Consider the following 17,500-nt stretch of genomic DNA (forward strand, 5'->3'; position numbering starts at 1 on the left):
CTTGCAGGGCGATCCCGGTTTCCCTGGTTACCCCGGTCTGCGGGTGAGTTCACAGCAGATCAGGTTGAATCCATCCTGGCATTAAATCGCAGTAAACACACAGACAGGAAATGAAGGCGGCCTGCTGGGAACGGATCAGAAACAAGTTAGGATCCAAAGATCGGAGCAGGTTACGGAAACGTTTTTCACCGAGTTCAGGAGCTCACGGAGCGCCACGAAAATGCTGCGAACACAAAATAATCTGTGATTCACGTCTGAGCTGAGCAGAAACACCTGCAGGTGTAACACTGATGTGTGATTCTGCTGCTCGCTCTGAGAGCGACGCAGTGAAGTCGGCCTTTTGCTCTCTCACATCCTTCAAACGGACGCAAACAGCAGGTGCTGCTCGCTCGCGCGGCTTCTGGACGTCAGCGGGTGTTCGTGGCACGGACCAATCAGAATGGACCTGTGAGCTCAGCGGGTTCAGAGGTTTCACTGAAACTGAAACTTCAAATACTCAGACGGTAACACAGAAACACTGTTCAAGATGTTTCCACAACGGTCCAATTACGACTGTTTCTCTGTTAGTAGCCAAGAAACTTTACTGTTTGCGGTCAAATAAACATTTATTTCTGCTGTTGGACGTGTTGAGGTGGGAGTCTGTGGGCCGGACCGCCCGCTGGAGCCTCTGCTGGTGCTGCGTGGTTGCAGCCAGGACTTTAACCCTGCCGACACTGGTGGCTCATAAACACCTCGCCGTGCTGCCTCCAGCTTTCTTTGCACACATTCATACACAAAAGGTTGACAGCAGAGCATCACTGAGCTCTCACAGCTTTGTGGTAAAGTCGACTGGATCCTTTCAAGGATTTATGAGAGACAGGCCGCCTGAATAAATAAATTTCAGTTTTACTCGCTGGTGTTTGTCCAGAAGCTTTTGGAGGCCGGAGATAAGAACGCTTATTTATTCTTGGGATGAGTGTGGTCAGGAAGTTGACTTGAGGGCTTGTTTGGATTTGTCAGAGGTGCGTTACCTCACGAGCCGTGTTTCTTTCTCTGCAGGGCGAGGAGGGGCTGCAGGGACCGAAAGGATATCCAGGGCCCAAAGGGAACCGCGGCCGAGGGGTGAGAGTCCACTGCTCAGATAACTGACTCAAGCTCGGTCTTTGAGTCCGTCACTGACGTTTGTTTGTGATCCGGTCACGTAGGGTAACGCTGGTTTGCCGGGAGGGTCGGGAGTCCCCGGAGAACCGGGATATCCGGGACACAGGGTGAGTGTGGAAAAGCTTTAGAAAGCTGCCGACTTCACGCTGCACAAACTGAGCGCCTGAAGCCAGAAAGATCGCTGGATGTGGATTCATTCATAAGAAAACTTTAGTTTTCCTCTAAATCTATTTCGTCCTCTCTTACAACGATAAAGGAAAATGTATTTTTTACCCAAACTTAACTCTTAACGGTTAGTTTAAACAGGCGCAGAGGTATTTCTGTCCTTTACAGAGCTCACGCAGCGTTTGGCTGTAGCTCAGGTCACCTACTAACCAAACGTTGGTGGTTCAGTGCTCGTCTGCTCCGCTCTGCAGGCCAAATATCCGTGTGCAAGATCCTAACCCCAAGTGCTTCCATCGGAGTGCAAATGTTTGATAAAAGACTTTACACGAAAGGGTGAATGAGGCAAAATGTGTCGAGATCTTTGTTTGTTTGATGTGAGGAACATTCTTCTGTCATGTTAGTCAGATATCACACTGTTCACAGGGCCCCCGAGGTTCTCCTGGAGGCAAAGCCATGACTGTAAGTCCACCTTAAACCCACCTCAGCCACATTAAGGAAACATTAGTACAGGATGTAATCACAGGTCTTTCCTTTTGACTCAGGACTGTCAGCTGATCACCTACATCAGGGACAACTGTGGTAAGACTTCCTCACATCCTCACATCATCTCAGGAAATGAAACCTGCACGTGTCTAAATGCTGTTTGTTCTCCCTCCAGTTTGCTCTGCAGGTACGTGTCTGCACTCTAACACTCAGGTATCGTGGTGAGTACGGCTCAGCAGCCGTGTCCACAGACTGGATCAAAGATGGACGCAGCTGCACTCAGATTCAGCACAGTATTGTTGTTGTGGTTCTTCTCCTCAGGATTTTTCCTCATTTATTGCTGTCGTTAGTGTCAGGATGGTGAGAAAGGTTTTCTTAACCTCCTCGGACCTGCGTCCACATGTGTGGACATCACATTTTGGGATGTCTGGATGAAAATAATTAATTTTTCTCAACAAGGCCCTGATATCCAGTTACGAGGACATTATACTGCCACTGTTCTATCAAACTTTAAAACCAATGTCCTCACATGTGACTCTGATTTGTCTCAGAAACAAAAGAAATCTGGTAATTCTTTGTTTTTACATTCATCAGGTCCCAATCAGCCCAAATATCAAAGAGAAGTTTAAAATGCTGCCATGAAAGAGTTTTGGTCTTAGGAGGTTAAAATAATTCTGAGAATGTCGGAAAGCTACAAACAAAAGAAGTTTCCGACCATCTGGATGAAACATCTAATCTTCTGGTGTTTGGTGAGTCTGTGCAGATGTGTGGGTCCGTGCAGATGTGTGGGTCCATGCAGATGCGTGGGTCCGTGCAGATGTGTGGTTTCCGTGCAGATGTGTGGGTCCGTGCAGATGCGTGGTTTCCGTGCAGATGCGTGGGTCCGTGCAGATGTGTGGGTCCGTGCAGATGCGTGGGTCCGTGCAGATGCGTGGGTCCGTGCAGATGTGTGGGTCCGTGCAGATGCGTGGTTTCCGTGCAGATGCGTGGGTCCGTGCAGATGCGTGGGTCCGTGCAGATGCGTGGGTCCGTGCAGATGTGTGGTTTCCGTGCAGATGTGTGGGTCCGTGCAGATGCGTGGTTTCCGTGCAGATGCGTGGGTCCGTGCAGATGCGTGGGTCCGTGCAGATGCGTGGGTCCGTGCAGATGCGTGGTTTCCGTGCAGATGTGTGGTTTCCGTGCAGATGTGTGGGTCTCTGCAGATGTGTGGGTCCGTGCAGATGCGTGGTTTCCGTGCAGATGTGTGGGTCTCTGCAGATGCGTGGGTCCGTGCAGATGCGTGGTTTCCGTGCAGATGCGTGGGTCCGTGCAGATGCGTGGTTTCCGTGCAGATGCGTGGGTCCGTGCAGATGCGTGGTTTCCGTGCAGATGCGTGGTTTCCGTGCAGATGTGTGGGTCTCTGCAGATGTGTGGGTCCGTGCAGATGTGTGGTTTCCGTGCAGATGCGTGGTTTCCGTGCAGATGCGTGGTTTCCGTGCAGATGTGTGGGTCTCTGCAGATGTGTGGGTCCGTGCAGATGTGTGGTTTCCGTGCAGATGCGTGGTTTCCGTGCAGATGCGTGGTTTCCGTGCAGATGTGTGGGTCTCTGCAGATGTGTGGGTCCGTGCAGATGTGTGGTTTCCGTGCAGATGCATGGTTTCCGTGCAGATGTGTGGGTCCGTGCAGATGTGTGGGTCCGTGCAGATGTGTGGGTCCGTGCAGATGCGTGGGTCCGTGCAGATGTGTGGGTCCGTGCAGATGTGTGGTTTCCATGCAGATGCGTGGGTCCGTGCAGATGTGTGGTTTCCATGCAGATGCATGGTTTCCGTGCAGATGTGTGGGTCCGTGCAGATGTGTGGGTCCGTGCAGATGCGTGGTTTCCATGCAGATGCATGGTTTCCGTGCAGATGTGTGGGTCCGTGCAGATGCGTGGGTCCGTGCAGATGTGTGGTTTCCATGCAGATGCATGGTTTCCGTGCAGATGTGTGGGTCCGTGCAGATGCGTGGGTCCGTGCAGATGTGTGGGTCCGTGCAGATGTGTGGGTCCGTGCAGATGTGTGGGACAGCTGTGAATATTTCCACCCCTGATAAGCTCTGCACCCCACAGGTCTCTGTACTGGAAACACACACGTCTCTCTCTGCACCACTACAGTGGTCTTTGAGCATCTTTGACTCATTCGCAGATGTATTTTTTTTAATTATACAAACTTTGCACAAAGAGCGATGCAGGTCCAATCACACGCGGCATGCTTGGTGTCAGGCTGCAGCTTGTGTTGGGTTTGTTGCACTACTTAGAAACCTGCTGGGCAGCTGTACTGGTGCCCAGTATCCACCACAGCCACCTCTTAGCTCAGTTTCTGCTCAACCCAAAAATCTTTCTCCTTTCAAACGTAGGGAAGAAAGCAGCAGTTTTACAACAAAGAAACAATCAGCCAAACACAGATTTCCTGTGTGACCTCGACCTGAAACACTTTCATTAGAAAGTATATTTAAGTATATTTAACCTCCTAAGACTCTTTCATGGCATTTTTAATTCTCTTTGCTATTGTGACTTTATGGTGTTTGATAGAAAACTATAAAGTCACAGTTGAGCAATGATGCACAGGAGCAAAATGAGAAACAACAATACGGCTCCTTTGAAAGCAAAGCTGAGTATTTTTGTCTAAACAACCCCAAATGTGACGTCCCCACATGTGGACGCCAGGTCCCAGCAGGTTAATGAACTATGTTTTATTTTTACGGCTTCACTGCAGAAACCAGGAGCACCAGGTTGTATCTAACAATTACACAGATCATATGTGAGAGTCTGTGATTCAAACTTGGGTTATAAGCGTCACTGCTTCACAGAGTGAATGGGTTAAATGATCCCCACAGGGATCAATAAAGTACACATTATTATAAGATGAATTGTTCCTTCAGCAGCACCAACATCCACGTGTTGACTGTCTCGGTCTTGTTTAGTCTCCGATGGTATAAGAGCAGCTTTGCATAAGCAAACAGAGCTGAGGCTCATCAGTGTGGACGTTAGCATGAGACGCGTTCACAGCCTCCCTTTGATCGATGCTGCTGGGACTGCTCACCTTTACCCCGACTCGTTTAGCTCTACAGTTTGTTGTAAAACATCCTTTATGTAAACAGATTCGTATAATCCGATATAAACGTGGCGCCAACCTGGTCACTGATGAACGGGCGGCTGCTGAAAGTTTAACACAAGCTCCTCTTTGCCCGTCAGATCGGTCAGCGTGCCCGGCCTACCCCACCGAGCTGGTGTTCGGTCTCGACATGTCTGATGACGTGACCCCGGGGGACTTCGGTAGGCAGCGCTCCGCCCTCCTCTCCCTGCTGAATGACATCAGTATCGCAGAGAGTAACTGCCCGCAGGGCGCGCGTGTCGCTGTGGTGGGATACAACACCTACACCAAGTACCTGATCCGCTTCCAGGACTACCGGCGCAAGGCACAGCTGCTAGAGGCCGTGAGGAACATCGCCCAGGAGAGGACGTCCAACAAACGGCAGCTGGGCGCCGCCATGCGCTTCGTGGGTCAGAACATCTTCAAACGAGTCCGAGCAGGAATAATGATGAGGAAGGTGGCCGTCTTCTTTTCTAGCGGGCCTACAGAGGAGGCTAACGACATTGTGACGGCCATGATGGAGTACCGGGCCCTCAACATTGTTCCAGCGGTCATCTCTCTGAGGAACACTCCCGATATTGAACAAGCAATGCAGGTAGGTGTCATTTACCTGCAGCTAGCTGCAGATGTTTTTCATCCAGATGTTGACTGTCAGCACAGAGTCCGTCTCTTCAGACTGTTTTGCCTTCGGTCCGAGTTGCACATTAGCGCAGGACTAAAGGGATCGCAGCAGTTTTCCCAATCCCTGCTGAAGCTGGAAAACTGATTACAAAATCCAACAGGAAAGTGGAGCGGTGTCAGCAGTAGGCATGAAGAGGGAGCTGAGCCAGAAGACCAAAGTCTCTGGAAAGAACCACATCACGAGGAAGATGTGTTTCCTCTTTAGGAGACATCTGACGATAGTGCTTGAAGTGCTGCTCCTTTACTTCAAACAAACTAAATAAAGCCTCGTTTATACTAACTCTGCCACCATTTAGATTCCCAGAAGGCTCTGAGCTCTTGGAGGGAAAATCCACTTTCTGTATGAGACACCAACACCAGAAATGATGACGTCAGCGCATCGAGTATAAAAACATCTGTTAATGTCACAGCGACTCCTGCAGCTACCACGGAAACTTGAAGAGTTTCTGTGGAGCAGGAGGAGTCCCAGGAATCACGTTTGTGGCCTTGACCAATGACGTCTCATGTTGCTGAGACGCTCCTGCTCTGTACAGACATCTACTCACTGTTTTTCTGGCCCACCCATCTGTACACCCAGAAATGCTTACAGGTTACATGACAGGTGAGGTCCCGTTTTGGTACGTTCTGCCTCTGCACACATAAAGACACAAAACAAATGTCCAGACCATGTGGAAAAAACAAGTCCAAAGTATGTCCTTTAACATGGGTTGGGTCATTAACCCACTGAGCCAGGTTAAAAGAGTCAGTTAAAGCAAGGAAGTCTTTAGCAAATGAGTCATCCTTACAGCAAGTGTGTATGTTAAAATCGCCAACAATTAGAACACAACCATACTTAAAAAGAACGGAGCCTAGGAGATCAGCAAAGTCCGTGATAAAACATTTGCTATATTTAGGCGGTTGGTAAACCACCACGCAGAGTGTGGTCGTGGATGCATCCCCAATAACTGGACTTCAAAACTAGAGTAGGTAGGTGAGGGTAGCTGCCGAACTGCATATGAATTTTTAAAAACCGAGGCTACGTCGCCACCCCTACCAGACCGGTGCAGGGGAAGAGGAGGTGCCTAAGTTAACCAAAAAGGACCTGTCAGCGAGGTGTGATCTAAACCAGTCGAGGGCAGTGCCTCTAACACCCGCAGTGAGACTAGTCTTAATAATAAGATGTTATGGTCCACCATATCAAAAGCCAAAGAGAGGTCCAGTAAAACTAGGACCATAGAGCGTCCAGTATCAGTGATTACAGAAATATCATTAAGAACTCTAACCAACACCGTTTCAGTGCTATGAAATTTCCAAGTACGCCTGGAGCTGAGAGAACTGGTCTCTCCAGGATCTTGGACAAGAACGAGAGCTTAGAGATCGGTCTGTAGTTTGAAAGGTCATAACAGTCAGTTTCTTTTTCTAAGAATTGGGTGGACTACAGCATGCTTAAAGGCCGAAGGAACAGCCTGAGAGCAAGGAAAGGTTCATAAGAAATAGGATACTAGGTCCGATTACATCAAAACAGTCAAGCACAGTATTGGTGTTATTCATTTGATCAACTAGCCGCTTAAGAGACAAAAGTGACCCAGGCTCAAACTGGTGGAAAGTTGAAATGCACTCAGGAATGGGGAGAGGATATAAAACAGGGGGGAGGGAGGACTACGCCGCCACTCCTACCAGTAAGCTAAAAGCGACACAGTCCGATGGAAGAAGATCGGAAAAAGGGATGAACTCACCAGGACGAATCCAGGTTTCCGTCAGGAATAAAGCATCAATCCCATTAGTGGAGAGGAAGTCATTTAAGAGAAAGGTCTTATTGACCAGCGACCTGACATTAAGCAACGCCATCCATATCCTAGGGGCTAAATCGCCATGGGTGGTGCGTCGTAGGACACTTAGGTTGCTTCGGCAAATGTTGCAGCGCTGTTATCCAAACCCGAGCAGGAAAACATACCACAGGAAGGGCAGGGTAGAGTTCATGGTCAGCCGAGCAGATCCAACGGTGGGTGAGCAACTTAGCATCAGAGCGCTCCTGGAAGGAGGGAAAAAAGATCAAATGTCCAGGCTGGCATGTGGGTAGCCTGTGGCTCTGGCTGTAAAGTACACCCTGAGGCGAACGCGATGGCCGCTCCTTCTACCGCGTTTCCTGTAGCGTTTCTTGGTTAGGGAGAGGTAGGTGGAAGAAGCCGGTCGGAGGGTCCGGTTGGGGCGCGGTGGTGTCGCCCAGGTTCCAGCAAGGATCAGCCCGAGAGGAATGGGAGAGTCTTAGATTTAAAAGTGTTGGCCTGTCGTATGTAATCGGTGCTCAGCCATTAGATGAGCATACAACTAAAAGGATCAAAAATACAATGCCAAGGTCCATAAAAGAGCGTAGAGGGGGTAGAAAGCAGCGAAGCAGATACAGCCGAGGACGGCAAGCCATGTACACCGGCGCCATCTTGACTGTAGTTTGCACCTGTATGAATCAGTACAATTAGTTCCTAGTTAGAAGCTGTCTGACAAAGTAAAGCAGGCTAGAAGATCACATCACACCAAGACCTGCAGAAGCAGCTGAAAACAAAGTCAGCCTGTCAGGTCACAGAGACATTTCTGAGGCTGTGAGACTCCACGGGGAGAGACATAATCCACACATGGAGAAAACCTGGAACATGCCGAACCTTCTCAGGAGCAACTGGACAACCGAATGACTCCAAGAGAGCATCAACGATTCAACCAGGAGGTCACAGAAGAACCCAGAACAACATGTCCTCCATGGGAGCGATCCCAGGAGAAAGTAAAGCATGAGCCAAAGATGGTGCACCTCCAGGACTTCATTAAGATCAAATTAACACATTTCACACGTGGAAACATCAGGACAACATCTGGCTCTGCAGAACAAACAGCCGATGCTTCACTGCGAGCGTCTCTGCAAACAAAGGAAGCTCAGCTTTAATCACTTAAAATCGTCTGTGTCTGAACAACGATGTCTAATGAGTCGATTTCATTGTAACCTTGTACTCAGCGCTTTGTTTGATGTTTCCCATCAGGTTGACGACTCGAGAAACTTTGTGTTCACGGTGCTGGGAGAACGGGCCACCGGGCTCAGGACGGTCAGGAGCTGCGCCATCTGCTACGGTGAGCATCGTTTTCTGCTCGGATCTTTCTTCTGACTTTTCGTGGTCGGCGGCGTGGAGACGAGCAGAACGCTGCCAAACTAATACTGACTCCTTGTGCATGAAAAATGAGACCACTGCAGTCTTTTTGAAGAACATGTTTTCAGTACTCGGGGTTGAAAGTCCACAGTGATAATAAATGCATAACGAATGATCTGATGGATCTGTGCACAGTGTTTCCTGTTGACCTTTGAACCCATGGGTAACAGCGCGCTGGCTGATATCAGAGCACACTGTTAGACCTTCCATGAGGTTCAATGATTAGAATATGCTGGCGTCTTTTCTAAATGCGTCTGTGCCACAGCATCCTGGTTCCTGTCGAGTAGTCCAAGATCTGATGTGCACAAACACGACGGGTCGCTTGTAGCTTCCTGTCATCAGCATCACGCTTTCTGATGTCACCTCTGTTTCTGCAGACCCCTGCAGGCGTGCAGAGGAGTGCGCCTTCATCCAGGAACCAGTGCCGCCTCAGCAGGCGGATGTGGACCTGGTCATGGTGCTGGACAGCTCCAGGGAGATCCAGGCCGATGAATACGCCGGTGCCCGGCAGCTGCTGAGCTCTGTGGTGGAGCAGCTGGCCGTGAGTCCGCAGCCCCGCCGAGCCGGCCGCCAGGCCCGAGTAGCTCTGGTCCAACAGAGCGCCAAGGTGGAGTTCGGCCTGCAGACCTACCAGAACGCTGGAGACATGAAGACGTACATGATCCAGAACATGCAGCAGCAGGGCGGCTCTTTGGCGCTGGGACAGATGCTGGACTACACCCTGAGGGAGGTGCTGCTGAAGGCCGGCCAGCCGCGCAGCAAGAGGGCCGTCCTGACTGTGGTGGGCACCAAGACGGCCTACAGAGACCAGGCCACGCTGCGCTACATCTCCCAGAAGGCCAAGTGTGAGGGGGTGGCGCTGTTTGTGGTGGCGGTGGGTGATCGTTACGACCGCACGGAGGTGGAGGCGCTGGCCAGCGTGCCGATACAGCAGCACCTGATCAGACTCGACAGGCTGAAGGCCGACGAGCAGGGCTACGCCCAGCGCTTCATCAGAGTCTTCCTCTCCGCCCTCAACAGTAAGATGTTTCCCATCAGATCAGATTACTGGTGTTCTGGAACACCTGAAGGAAGGTGTTTCAGGTGTTTCCCGTTGCACAGCATATCTCACCATCACTGTTTTTGTCCCGTGATTGTTTCAGAGGGAGTCGCCTCGTATCCTCCTCCCTCTCTGAGGCGAGCATGTGACCAGCTGGGCGGCCAGGAGGGAGGACAGATATTCATAACGGGGTAAATCACACACTCGCATCGCCATCACGTGGGCCTCAGCTAAAACGAAAGTTTGCAGCTCCTGAAATTTCTAACTCTTGGTTGATGTTTGACTTTGGGAGAATCAAGAAGAGTTGTTGTGCTTTAGGAAGCTGAAAGGCTCTCACATGGTGATAGTGTGTCCACACATGTGGTCGCTGTGTTCAGTCAGGGCGTGGCACAGGTGGAGGACGTGTTTGGAGAGGAGGTGGAGGAGGACTTCCAGGAGCAGACCGGAGGACAGATTCAGAGCGAGCAGCTGGACGTCATCGACACTCTGATCAGAGGAAACGGCCAGAAAGTCGTCTCTCACACGCACGTCAAAGGTAGCCGCGCACACAGCGCAGACACACTGCTGCAGGTGAAGGTCCGCTCTGACAACGCCTTACATAATGGCAGGGGTACACGACCTCTGACCTCTGGGGTTCAGCAGGAAAAGATTGTTTATTTGTCACACAGTAAATGTCGTCGTGTGCAGGGTTCAGACTAACTTCAGCAAATCTGCCTCTTTTCATCAAAGTGTGTACAGATGTTCTCTCCTTCAGCAGCTGCACAGATGTGGTCGGCATGTCGCGTGTCGTGTATGCTTTAACCTCGTGTCTTTGTTCGACTGCATGAGCAGCGGGTCTCAGCCACAGACTGTACATAAAAGACGGACGTAGCCTGCATTCTCTCAGAGGCAGTAAAAGCAACTCAAGGAGGCGGAGCATCATCATGTACAGGAGCCCGGGGTAGGAGGCACGATCTGATATCCTCGTGTTGGTGTTGTTCAGATCATCATACTAAAGGTTGTTCCAGGATCAACATTGCAAGTGACCAATCAGAATGTTGTGATGTCATACTTTTGCGACTTTGGGAAAAACTGGCGTAAAACAAAAAACTGTACTTAAGCTGCGAGAAACCGCCTTTGTCCGCCGATCAACGGACCCTGACCCTGACCCTTTAATAAACGCTCAGCAGAATTGATATTGTCCTTGCAACATTGTAATTTCATAAATGCACGAATGGGTTGGTGCGCAAAAGAATAACGTCACAATAATGTGATTGGTCACTTGCAATGTTGAACCTGGAACAACATTTTCATGATGATCTGGGAACAACACCAACACGAGGAGATCAGATCATCCGGGTAGGAGGGTGTGCTCGTTGGTCAGCCATGATGGATGACAGAGCTGATGATGGCGTAAAGGTTGCTAACAACAAACTGGCTCAGGTGGAGAAACTTCTGGTTTCAGAATCTGAATCCCAGCGTTGCAGCCGACTGCTCCGTCTCCATCTTTATGTTTGAAGGTGTTTCTTAAACGTTGGGGAAAAATTGGCACTGACTTAGACTTTCTCCCAAAGCTTCCTCCTCCTGAGTCGCCCCCTGCTGGTCATCAGAAGGAATGCAGGCGTTCAGTCGGTCTGTGCTGGAGCCGCTGCCTGTTTGTAGTAAATGTGTGTGTTCTGCTTTCAGCCCGGTGTCAGCTGCCCGCTGATATCGGCAACCAGTGTAAGAAATACGCCACCGCCTGGTTCTTTGACACAAACGTCGGTGCATGCTCTCGGTTCTGGTATGGCGGCTGCGGCGGCAACGCCAACCGCTTTAGAACGGAATATGAATGTTTCCAGACATGTGGGAACCAGCGTAAGTCCAGACTGCACACAAACTGCCCGCTCCACGTCTGTGGACCCACTCACCTCTGCTATCAGCGCACCGCTAACAGGATCCTCTGCGTGTCGCTTCCTACTAAAGTCCTCTGTGGTCACTGATAACACGCCCTCTGTTACTGCTGTCCACGCTCAGACCGTCTGCACACGGACATGCATACACATGTATGTACGTGGGGGACAAAGGTCACAGTAAAAGCGACGCTCTTCTTCTCACGTGCCAGTACTTCCTGCTCAGTGACAGAACACGCCGACCTGTGAGAAGCCCTCATCACTGCTCGACTGCACAGTCATCGCCTCTCTGACTTTACTCTGTCCTCTGTCGCAGATCCCAATGTGGTGGAGAAGACTCCGCCTACCAGCTTTGTCTCTAAAGGTAAGACAGAAGAGCGCACAGCTGTGTGAGCTCACACACGATGTTTGTGCCAATAAAGTTAAAAAAGGCAGCGAGAGAAAAGGAAAGAGGAGGAGCTATTTCCCGGCTGTTCTAACAAGGACGAGCGTGCATGTTGAGATGTTTCTAATATCCGTCTCCTGTCCTCCAGATTCCTGTATCCTCCCTCAGGACCAGGGCAGCTGCGACAACTACACGATGATGTGGTTCTTTGACGCCGCACAGAAGGAGTGCGCTCGCTTCTGGTACGGCGGCTGCGGCGGCAACAAGAACCGCTTCCTGACGCAGGAGCAGTGTCAGAGCCTGTGTGGGACGAAGATCAGATGAGGAGGACGAGAGCGTCACGGCTGAACACGCATAAAGATACCTGCCGAGGCCACTCAATGAATTAGTCACAGCATTTACCCGCCCGCCCTCCCCCGCCGCCATCAGGGAAACGGCTCGAACGCTTTCAGTCATGTGTCGCCTGCTTTTTGTTCGTTTACACGCATGTTCGATTTGAAGAGGCCCAGAAAGGTCACAGGAACGATCGCCTAAAGTCTCCGTCCCAGCAGGTGTGACCTGTAACAGCTGACGGTCGCTGCTCCTCGCACTGGTTTGTCCTCGTTCACGTTAGGAAACAGAAAAAAGTGTTCGGGACTTGCTGTTTGTACAGTTAGCCTCAGTCAAAGAGGCCACGCCCCCTGCAACGCTTTAAAACAGGCTGGAAAGGTTTAACGTGCGATTCTATGGCGACTCACTCGCTGCTGCCTCTGCTGGGCACAGGAGAAATTGCAGGTTGGTGCTCAGTTCTCTGTGCTGAATCATAATCCAGCTCACAGGAAACGTGAACGTTACTGTGACCTTTCAGGGCCTCCGTAGTTTTCCCTCCAGAGCACATCCCGTTTCCCTCACAGACCCCGCCCACGCTCCTTTCCCTCCAGTCAGGTGCTACTTTTTATAAATCAGGTGGAGGCTGATGTGAGAACTTAAGACTTGAGTGAAGTTAACGTGTTGATGTGTAATTTTCCATGAACCTGATGCAGCATTAAACACAGTGAAGCGTGTACGTCATCGCTCCCACAGACGGGACCCTGATGACTTCCTGTAACTCTCAGCTTTCACACGTCAACGATGGTTTAAGAAAATAAAATGATCTCAAGTGTCCGTCTGACTTCCTCTTTGTGACCAATCAGGAAACAGCCACGGTCTCTGATCACGTGGTCTGTGTGTGTGTGTGTGTGCGTGTGTCTGTGTGTGTCTGTGTGCGTGTGTCTGTGTGTGTGCGTGTGTCTGTGTGTGTCTGTGTGTGTGCGTCCGTGTGTGTCTCTGTGTGCGTTCGTGTGTGTGTGTGTGTCTGTGTGTGTGTGTGTGTGTGTCTCTCTTTGTCTGTGTGCGTCTCTGTGTGCGTTCGTGTGTGTGTGTCTGTGTGTGTGTGTGCGTGTGTGCATTCGTGTGTGTGTGCGTGTGTCTGTGTGTGTCTGTGTGTGTGCGTCCGTGTGTGTCTCTGTGTGTGCATTCGTGTGTGTGTGTGTCTCTGTGTGCGTCTCTGTGTGCGTTCGTGTGTGTGTGTGTCTGTGTGTGTGTGTGTGTGTCTCTCTTTGTCTGTGTGCGTCTCTGTGTGCGTTCGTGTGTGTGTGTCTGTGTGTGTCTGTGTGCGTGTGTGTCTGTGTGCGTGTGTGTGTGTGTCTGTGTGTGTGTGTCTCTCTTTGTCTGTGTGCGTCTCTGTGTGCGTTCGTGTGTGTGTGTCTCTGTGTCTGTGTGCGTGCGTCTGTGTGTGTGTGTCTGTGTGCGTGCGTCTGTGTGCGTGTGTGTGTCTCTGTCTGTGTGCGTCTCTGTGTGCGTTCGTGTGCGTGTGTGTCTCTGTGTGTGTGTGTGCATCTGTGTGCGTGCGTCTGTGTGTGTGTGTGTGCATCTGTGTGCGTGTCTGTGTGTGTGCATCTGTGTGTGTGTGTGTGTGTGTGTGTGTGCATCTGTGTGTGTGTGTGTGTGCGTCTGTGTGTGTGTGTGCGTCTGTGTGTGTGTGTGTGTGCGCGTCTGTGTGTGTGCATCTGTGTGTGCGTCTGTGTGTGCGTCTGTGTGCGTCTGTGTGTGTGTGCGTCTGTGTGTGTGTGTGTGTGTGTGTGCGTGTGTGTGTGTGTGCGTGTGTGTGTGCGTGTGTGTGTGTGTGTGTGTGTGTGCGTGTGTGTGTCTGTGAGCGTCTGTGTGTGTGCGTCTGTGTGTGTGTGCGTCTGTGTGTGTGTGTGTGTGTGTGTGTGTGTGTGTGTGTGTGCGTCTGTGTGTGTGTGCGCGTCTTTGTGCGTCTGTGTGTGTGTGTGAGAGAAACTTTTTATTTAAAACTGTAAAAAAATGAAGACATTTAAATGCACCAACACACAGATTCTCGTCTTCATATCTTAGTTGGGACATCTAATTGACCCTGAGCCTGACTGTGACCCTGACACTGAATCCACACTGTGAGTCTAAATAACACCTTCAATGTGGCACTTTGGGCCCCACAAAGACGTCTAAACAGGTTCACGTGCACACAGAGTTTTCAGGTCTCACTCAGTTTGCTCGTTTCATACATGATGGTTTTATTTTCACACACACAGATTCTGGTTTGTGGAGCTCTGACTGTTCGATGCTTCTGAGCATCGTTCAGGTGAGTCATCACAACGAGACAGGAAGTTTACCTCAGGTGACTAATCTGTGCTCCTGATGTACGCAGTCCTTTTGTTAATAAAACACTTTCAAATGAAGCAAGAAGAACGTCACACGGACTCAACAGCAGTTCCCGAGTTGTGGATGGGGACCCCTGGTGGCCTCTGCAGGAACAACGTGGAGCCCAGCTGGAGGCGTCGCTGACGCTCCGATTTAAAGAAGCTGAATCACACCTGCACATGGAAAACTGAACTAAAGATGAATCAAAACAAGACTACATGTCCCATAATGCAACTCAACAGATTTACATGTCCCTAAATCATCAGCGCAGCTATCAACCGTGGTTCTGAAAATCAGGTTTCCTTCGTATCCAGGCAACAAGACTTCAGAGTGAGAAACGGCGTGTTCATCTGGCAGGAGCGAGATCAGCTGCACACCTGCACTTCCTGTCACCTGACACTGACGGACATGAAAAGCACAAACTAGTCGTCAGGGCTCAGAGTCTACAGCAGAGCATTTCACTTCCTGTTGATGATGTAACCGTGTTCATGGGGAACAGGAGCGTGTGTCCATAAACACACACCTCCGTGTGTGCGTGCGCTGTGATGTCATCGGGGGCCCTCATTTCCAGACTTTGACGATGCCATCTCTGGACGAGGTGACAATGAAGCCCTGCGTGGTCTGGAAAGTGGCGATGTCCGTGATGATGTCGTGGTGACCTAAGGGGAGGGACTCCGGGCCGCGGCGGGGCGAGTCCTCCACCACGCCGCTCTTCTGTTTGCTGTGGATCTCCTGCAGAGACGGCAGCGTTCAAAGATGAAAGCAGGAAGTGCGTGCGTGTGCATGTGTGTGTGTGAGTGTGTGTGTGCATGTGTGCGTGTGCATGTGCATGGGCGTGTGCACGTGAGTGTGCGTGTGCGTGCATACCTGTACGACCTCGGTCCCTTCGATGATCTTGCGGCTGTAGAGGACAGACGGGCAGTGCAGCGAGTCGTTGGCTCCGCCCGCCACAATGTACGACCTTTCCGGATACGCCAGGTCCCAGAACCTGAACGGAGGTCAGCAGAGGTCAAAGGTCGCTCAGAGAAACTTCCAGAAAAACTGTTAAACGAACAGAGCCGTGAGCTCGTCCTGCTGCCATGTTTGATGTTCTGTGGGTCACAGAGCGGCGCTTACACCTGAGCGTCAGCTGACCCGATGACCCAGCGGTGTCAGCTGCACAGCTACGACATCATCTCTCCGTGACTACGACTTCCTGCCAGGACCGAGCTTTGTAACTGTGGAGGGTGAAATACGACCCAGCCAGAACCAGAACTTCCTGTTGAGCTTCACTGAGTGCGTCTGGCTAATGTTAGCTAACGTTAGCTAAGATTAGCTAATGTTAGCTAACATTAGCTAATGTTAGCTAATCTTAGCTAACGTTAGCTAACATTAGCTAACATTAGCTAATGTTAGCTAATGTTAGCTTTCCTGCTAACAGGTGAACGATGTGCTACCAGCTACAGCGAGCTAACCTCAGCTAACCAGTCTGTGTGAGCCGGGCGCCGCTCGCTCGGCGACATCAGTGATCCGTGGACTCCACCTGTGAGCTAACGACGCAGAGAACTGTGAGGTGGAGTGTTTGTGTGGATGTTTCTCTGTGGGTTCACCTGATCCTCATGTCAGAGCCGGCTGTGAGCAGCAGAGGGTTCCCGTCAGCAGGACTGCAGTAGATCCCGTTAATGCTGTGTGGGGACGGCTGCAGACACACAAACACACACCTCAGTGACACACACACACAGACACACTCACACACACCTCAGACACTCACCTGCATCTCAGAGAGTGGGGGTGCCGAGCTCGCCCACAGGGTGAATTTGCGGTCTCCGGTCTCCATGTCCCACATGGACACTTCATTGTTGCCCTGCACAGCTGCAGACACACACACACACACACACACTTATGACTCTGTGGAGACTTGAACAGAAACGAACTCTGAGGCGACTCAGCTGACCTGCGATGACAGACGACTGGTAGAGCGGGTGCATCAGCAGCCGTCTGATTCGTGCTCGGGCAGGGTGGGAGTGGTTTGAGATGGGCAGCTGGAACCGCATATCCCAGCAGGCCATGGTGCCGCTGCTCGTACCTGCAGGACACACAGAGACGTGAATGTTTCGTGGGACACCTGGACGTACGTCTTTGTTAAAACCGTTTTCCCGCCACCACAAACAGATTTCGTGTGAGGACGCACGGACCGAGGCAGAGCCAGCACTGGTGCATGTCCACGGCGAAGGACGTGATGAGGCCGAGGCGGAGGTCGTGGCGCAGCGTCCAGGCGTTGGAGTTGGAGCGGAGGTCCCAGCCGACCAGCGAGCCATTGACGGTGGCGTACGCCAGCACCGACTGGGCGCCGGAGTTGAAGTGGTGGATGTCGACCGTGCAGCCGTCCTCCTGCAGGTCCAGAGACCTGAAAGAGCACAGACGACTTCCTGTCAGATATCCTGGCGCTCGTCTCAAACGCGGCTGTTATCTTGAACTGTGTCGTCGGGTTTCTGTTACCTGCTCTGGAACGGCTGCACTTTGGGGGATTTTGGCGGTTTGTTGGCTTCGACGGCGAGCAGCTGGATGGATCCATTATCCGAGGCCACGGCTAAATAGTGCGAGCCCTGACAGAAGGTCAGCGTCTTCACGTGGCCGCCGATGCGAGAGTACGTCAACACCGACCTGCGGAGACACGGTGAGGGTCAGTGACTCCGCGGCGCCGCTTCTGCGTGCGGGGCAGGCGCACCTGAACCTCACCTGGTGGTCGTGGTCTTGCCCTCCATCTTCTGGCTGTCCCACACTTTGACGGTCCCGTC

General features: G+C 51.3%; 2 protein-coding genes across 3 annotated transcripts in view; one reads left to right on the forward strand and one right to left on the reverse strand.

Annotated features, from left to right (window-relative positions):
• LOC146509225 (collagen alpha-6(VI) chain-like) overlaps nucleotides 1–15,046 on the forward strand; it is a 63,020-nt gene extending 47,974 nt beyond the window's left edge. The window contains exons 30-42 of the mRNA XM_085175976.1: nucleotides 8–43; nucleotides 1,039–1,101; nucleotides 1,185–1,247; nucleotides 1,729–1,764; nucleotides 1,848–1,884; nucleotides 4,982–5,493; nucleotides 8,585–8,672; nucleotides 9,127–9,768; nucleotides 9,892–9,979; nucleotides 10,166–10,323; nucleotides 11,454–11,624; nucleotides 11,976–12,023; nucleotides 12,193–15,046. Of these exons, the coding sequence (XP_085032102.1) occupies nucleotides 8–43; nucleotides 1,039–1,101; nucleotides 1,185–1,247; nucleotides 1,729–1,764; nucleotides 1,848–1,884; nucleotides 4,982–5,493; nucleotides 8,585–8,672; nucleotides 9,127–9,768; nucleotides 9,892–9,979; nucleotides 10,166–10,323; nucleotides 11,454–11,624; nucleotides 11,976–12,023; nucleotides 12,193–12,368 (2,118 nt within the window). The 3' untranslated portion in view covers nucleotides 12,369–15,046. The remainder of the gene's footprint in view (nucleotides 1–7; nucleotides 44–1,038; nucleotides 1,102–1,184; nucleotides 1,248–1,728; nucleotides 1,765–1,847; nucleotides 1,885–4,981; nucleotides 5,494–8,584; nucleotides 8,673–9,126; nucleotides 9,769–9,891; nucleotides 9,980–10,165; nucleotides 10,324–11,453; nucleotides 11,625–11,975; nucleotides 12,024–12,192) is intronic.
• The window catches only part of pik3r4 (phosphoinositide-3-kinase, regulatory subunit 4), a 14,310-nt gene continuing 11,381 nt past the window's right edge, over nucleotides 14,572–17,500 (reverse strand). For both annotated transcript variants that reach the window (XM_085175960.1, XM_085175961.1), the window contains 8 exons: nucleotides 17,442–17,500; nucleotides 17,202–17,366; nucleotides 16,898–17,109; nucleotides 16,657–16,788; nucleotides 16,474–16,574; nucleotides 16,313–16,401; nucleotides 15,591–15,711; nucleotides 14,572–15,455 (listed from right to left, as the gene is read on the reverse strand). The exon at nucleotides 17,442–17,500 is cut by the window's right edge and continues 107 nt beyond it. In XM_085175960.1, coding sequence (XP_085032086.1) covers nucleotides 15,285–15,455; nucleotides 15,591–15,711; nucleotides 16,313–16,401; nucleotides 16,474–16,574; nucleotides 16,657–16,788; nucleotides 16,898–17,109; nucleotides 17,202–17,366; nucleotides 17,442–17,500 — 1,050 coding nt within the window. In that variant the 3' untranslated portion in view covers nucleotides 14,572–15,284. The remainder of the gene's footprint in view (nucleotides 15,456–15,590; nucleotides 15,712–16,312; nucleotides 16,402–16,473; nucleotides 16,575–16,656; nucleotides 16,789–16,897; nucleotides 17,110–17,201; nucleotides 17,367–17,441) is intronic.

Source organism: Neolamprologus multifasciatus, chromosome 11, assembly GCF_963576455.1.
Source record: "Neolamprologus multifasciatus chromosome 11, fNeoMul1.2, whole genome shotgun sequence".
NCBI classification, from domain to species: Eukaryota; Metazoa; Chordata; class Actinopteri; order Cichliformes; family Cichlidae; genus Neolamprologus; species Neolamprologus multifasciatus.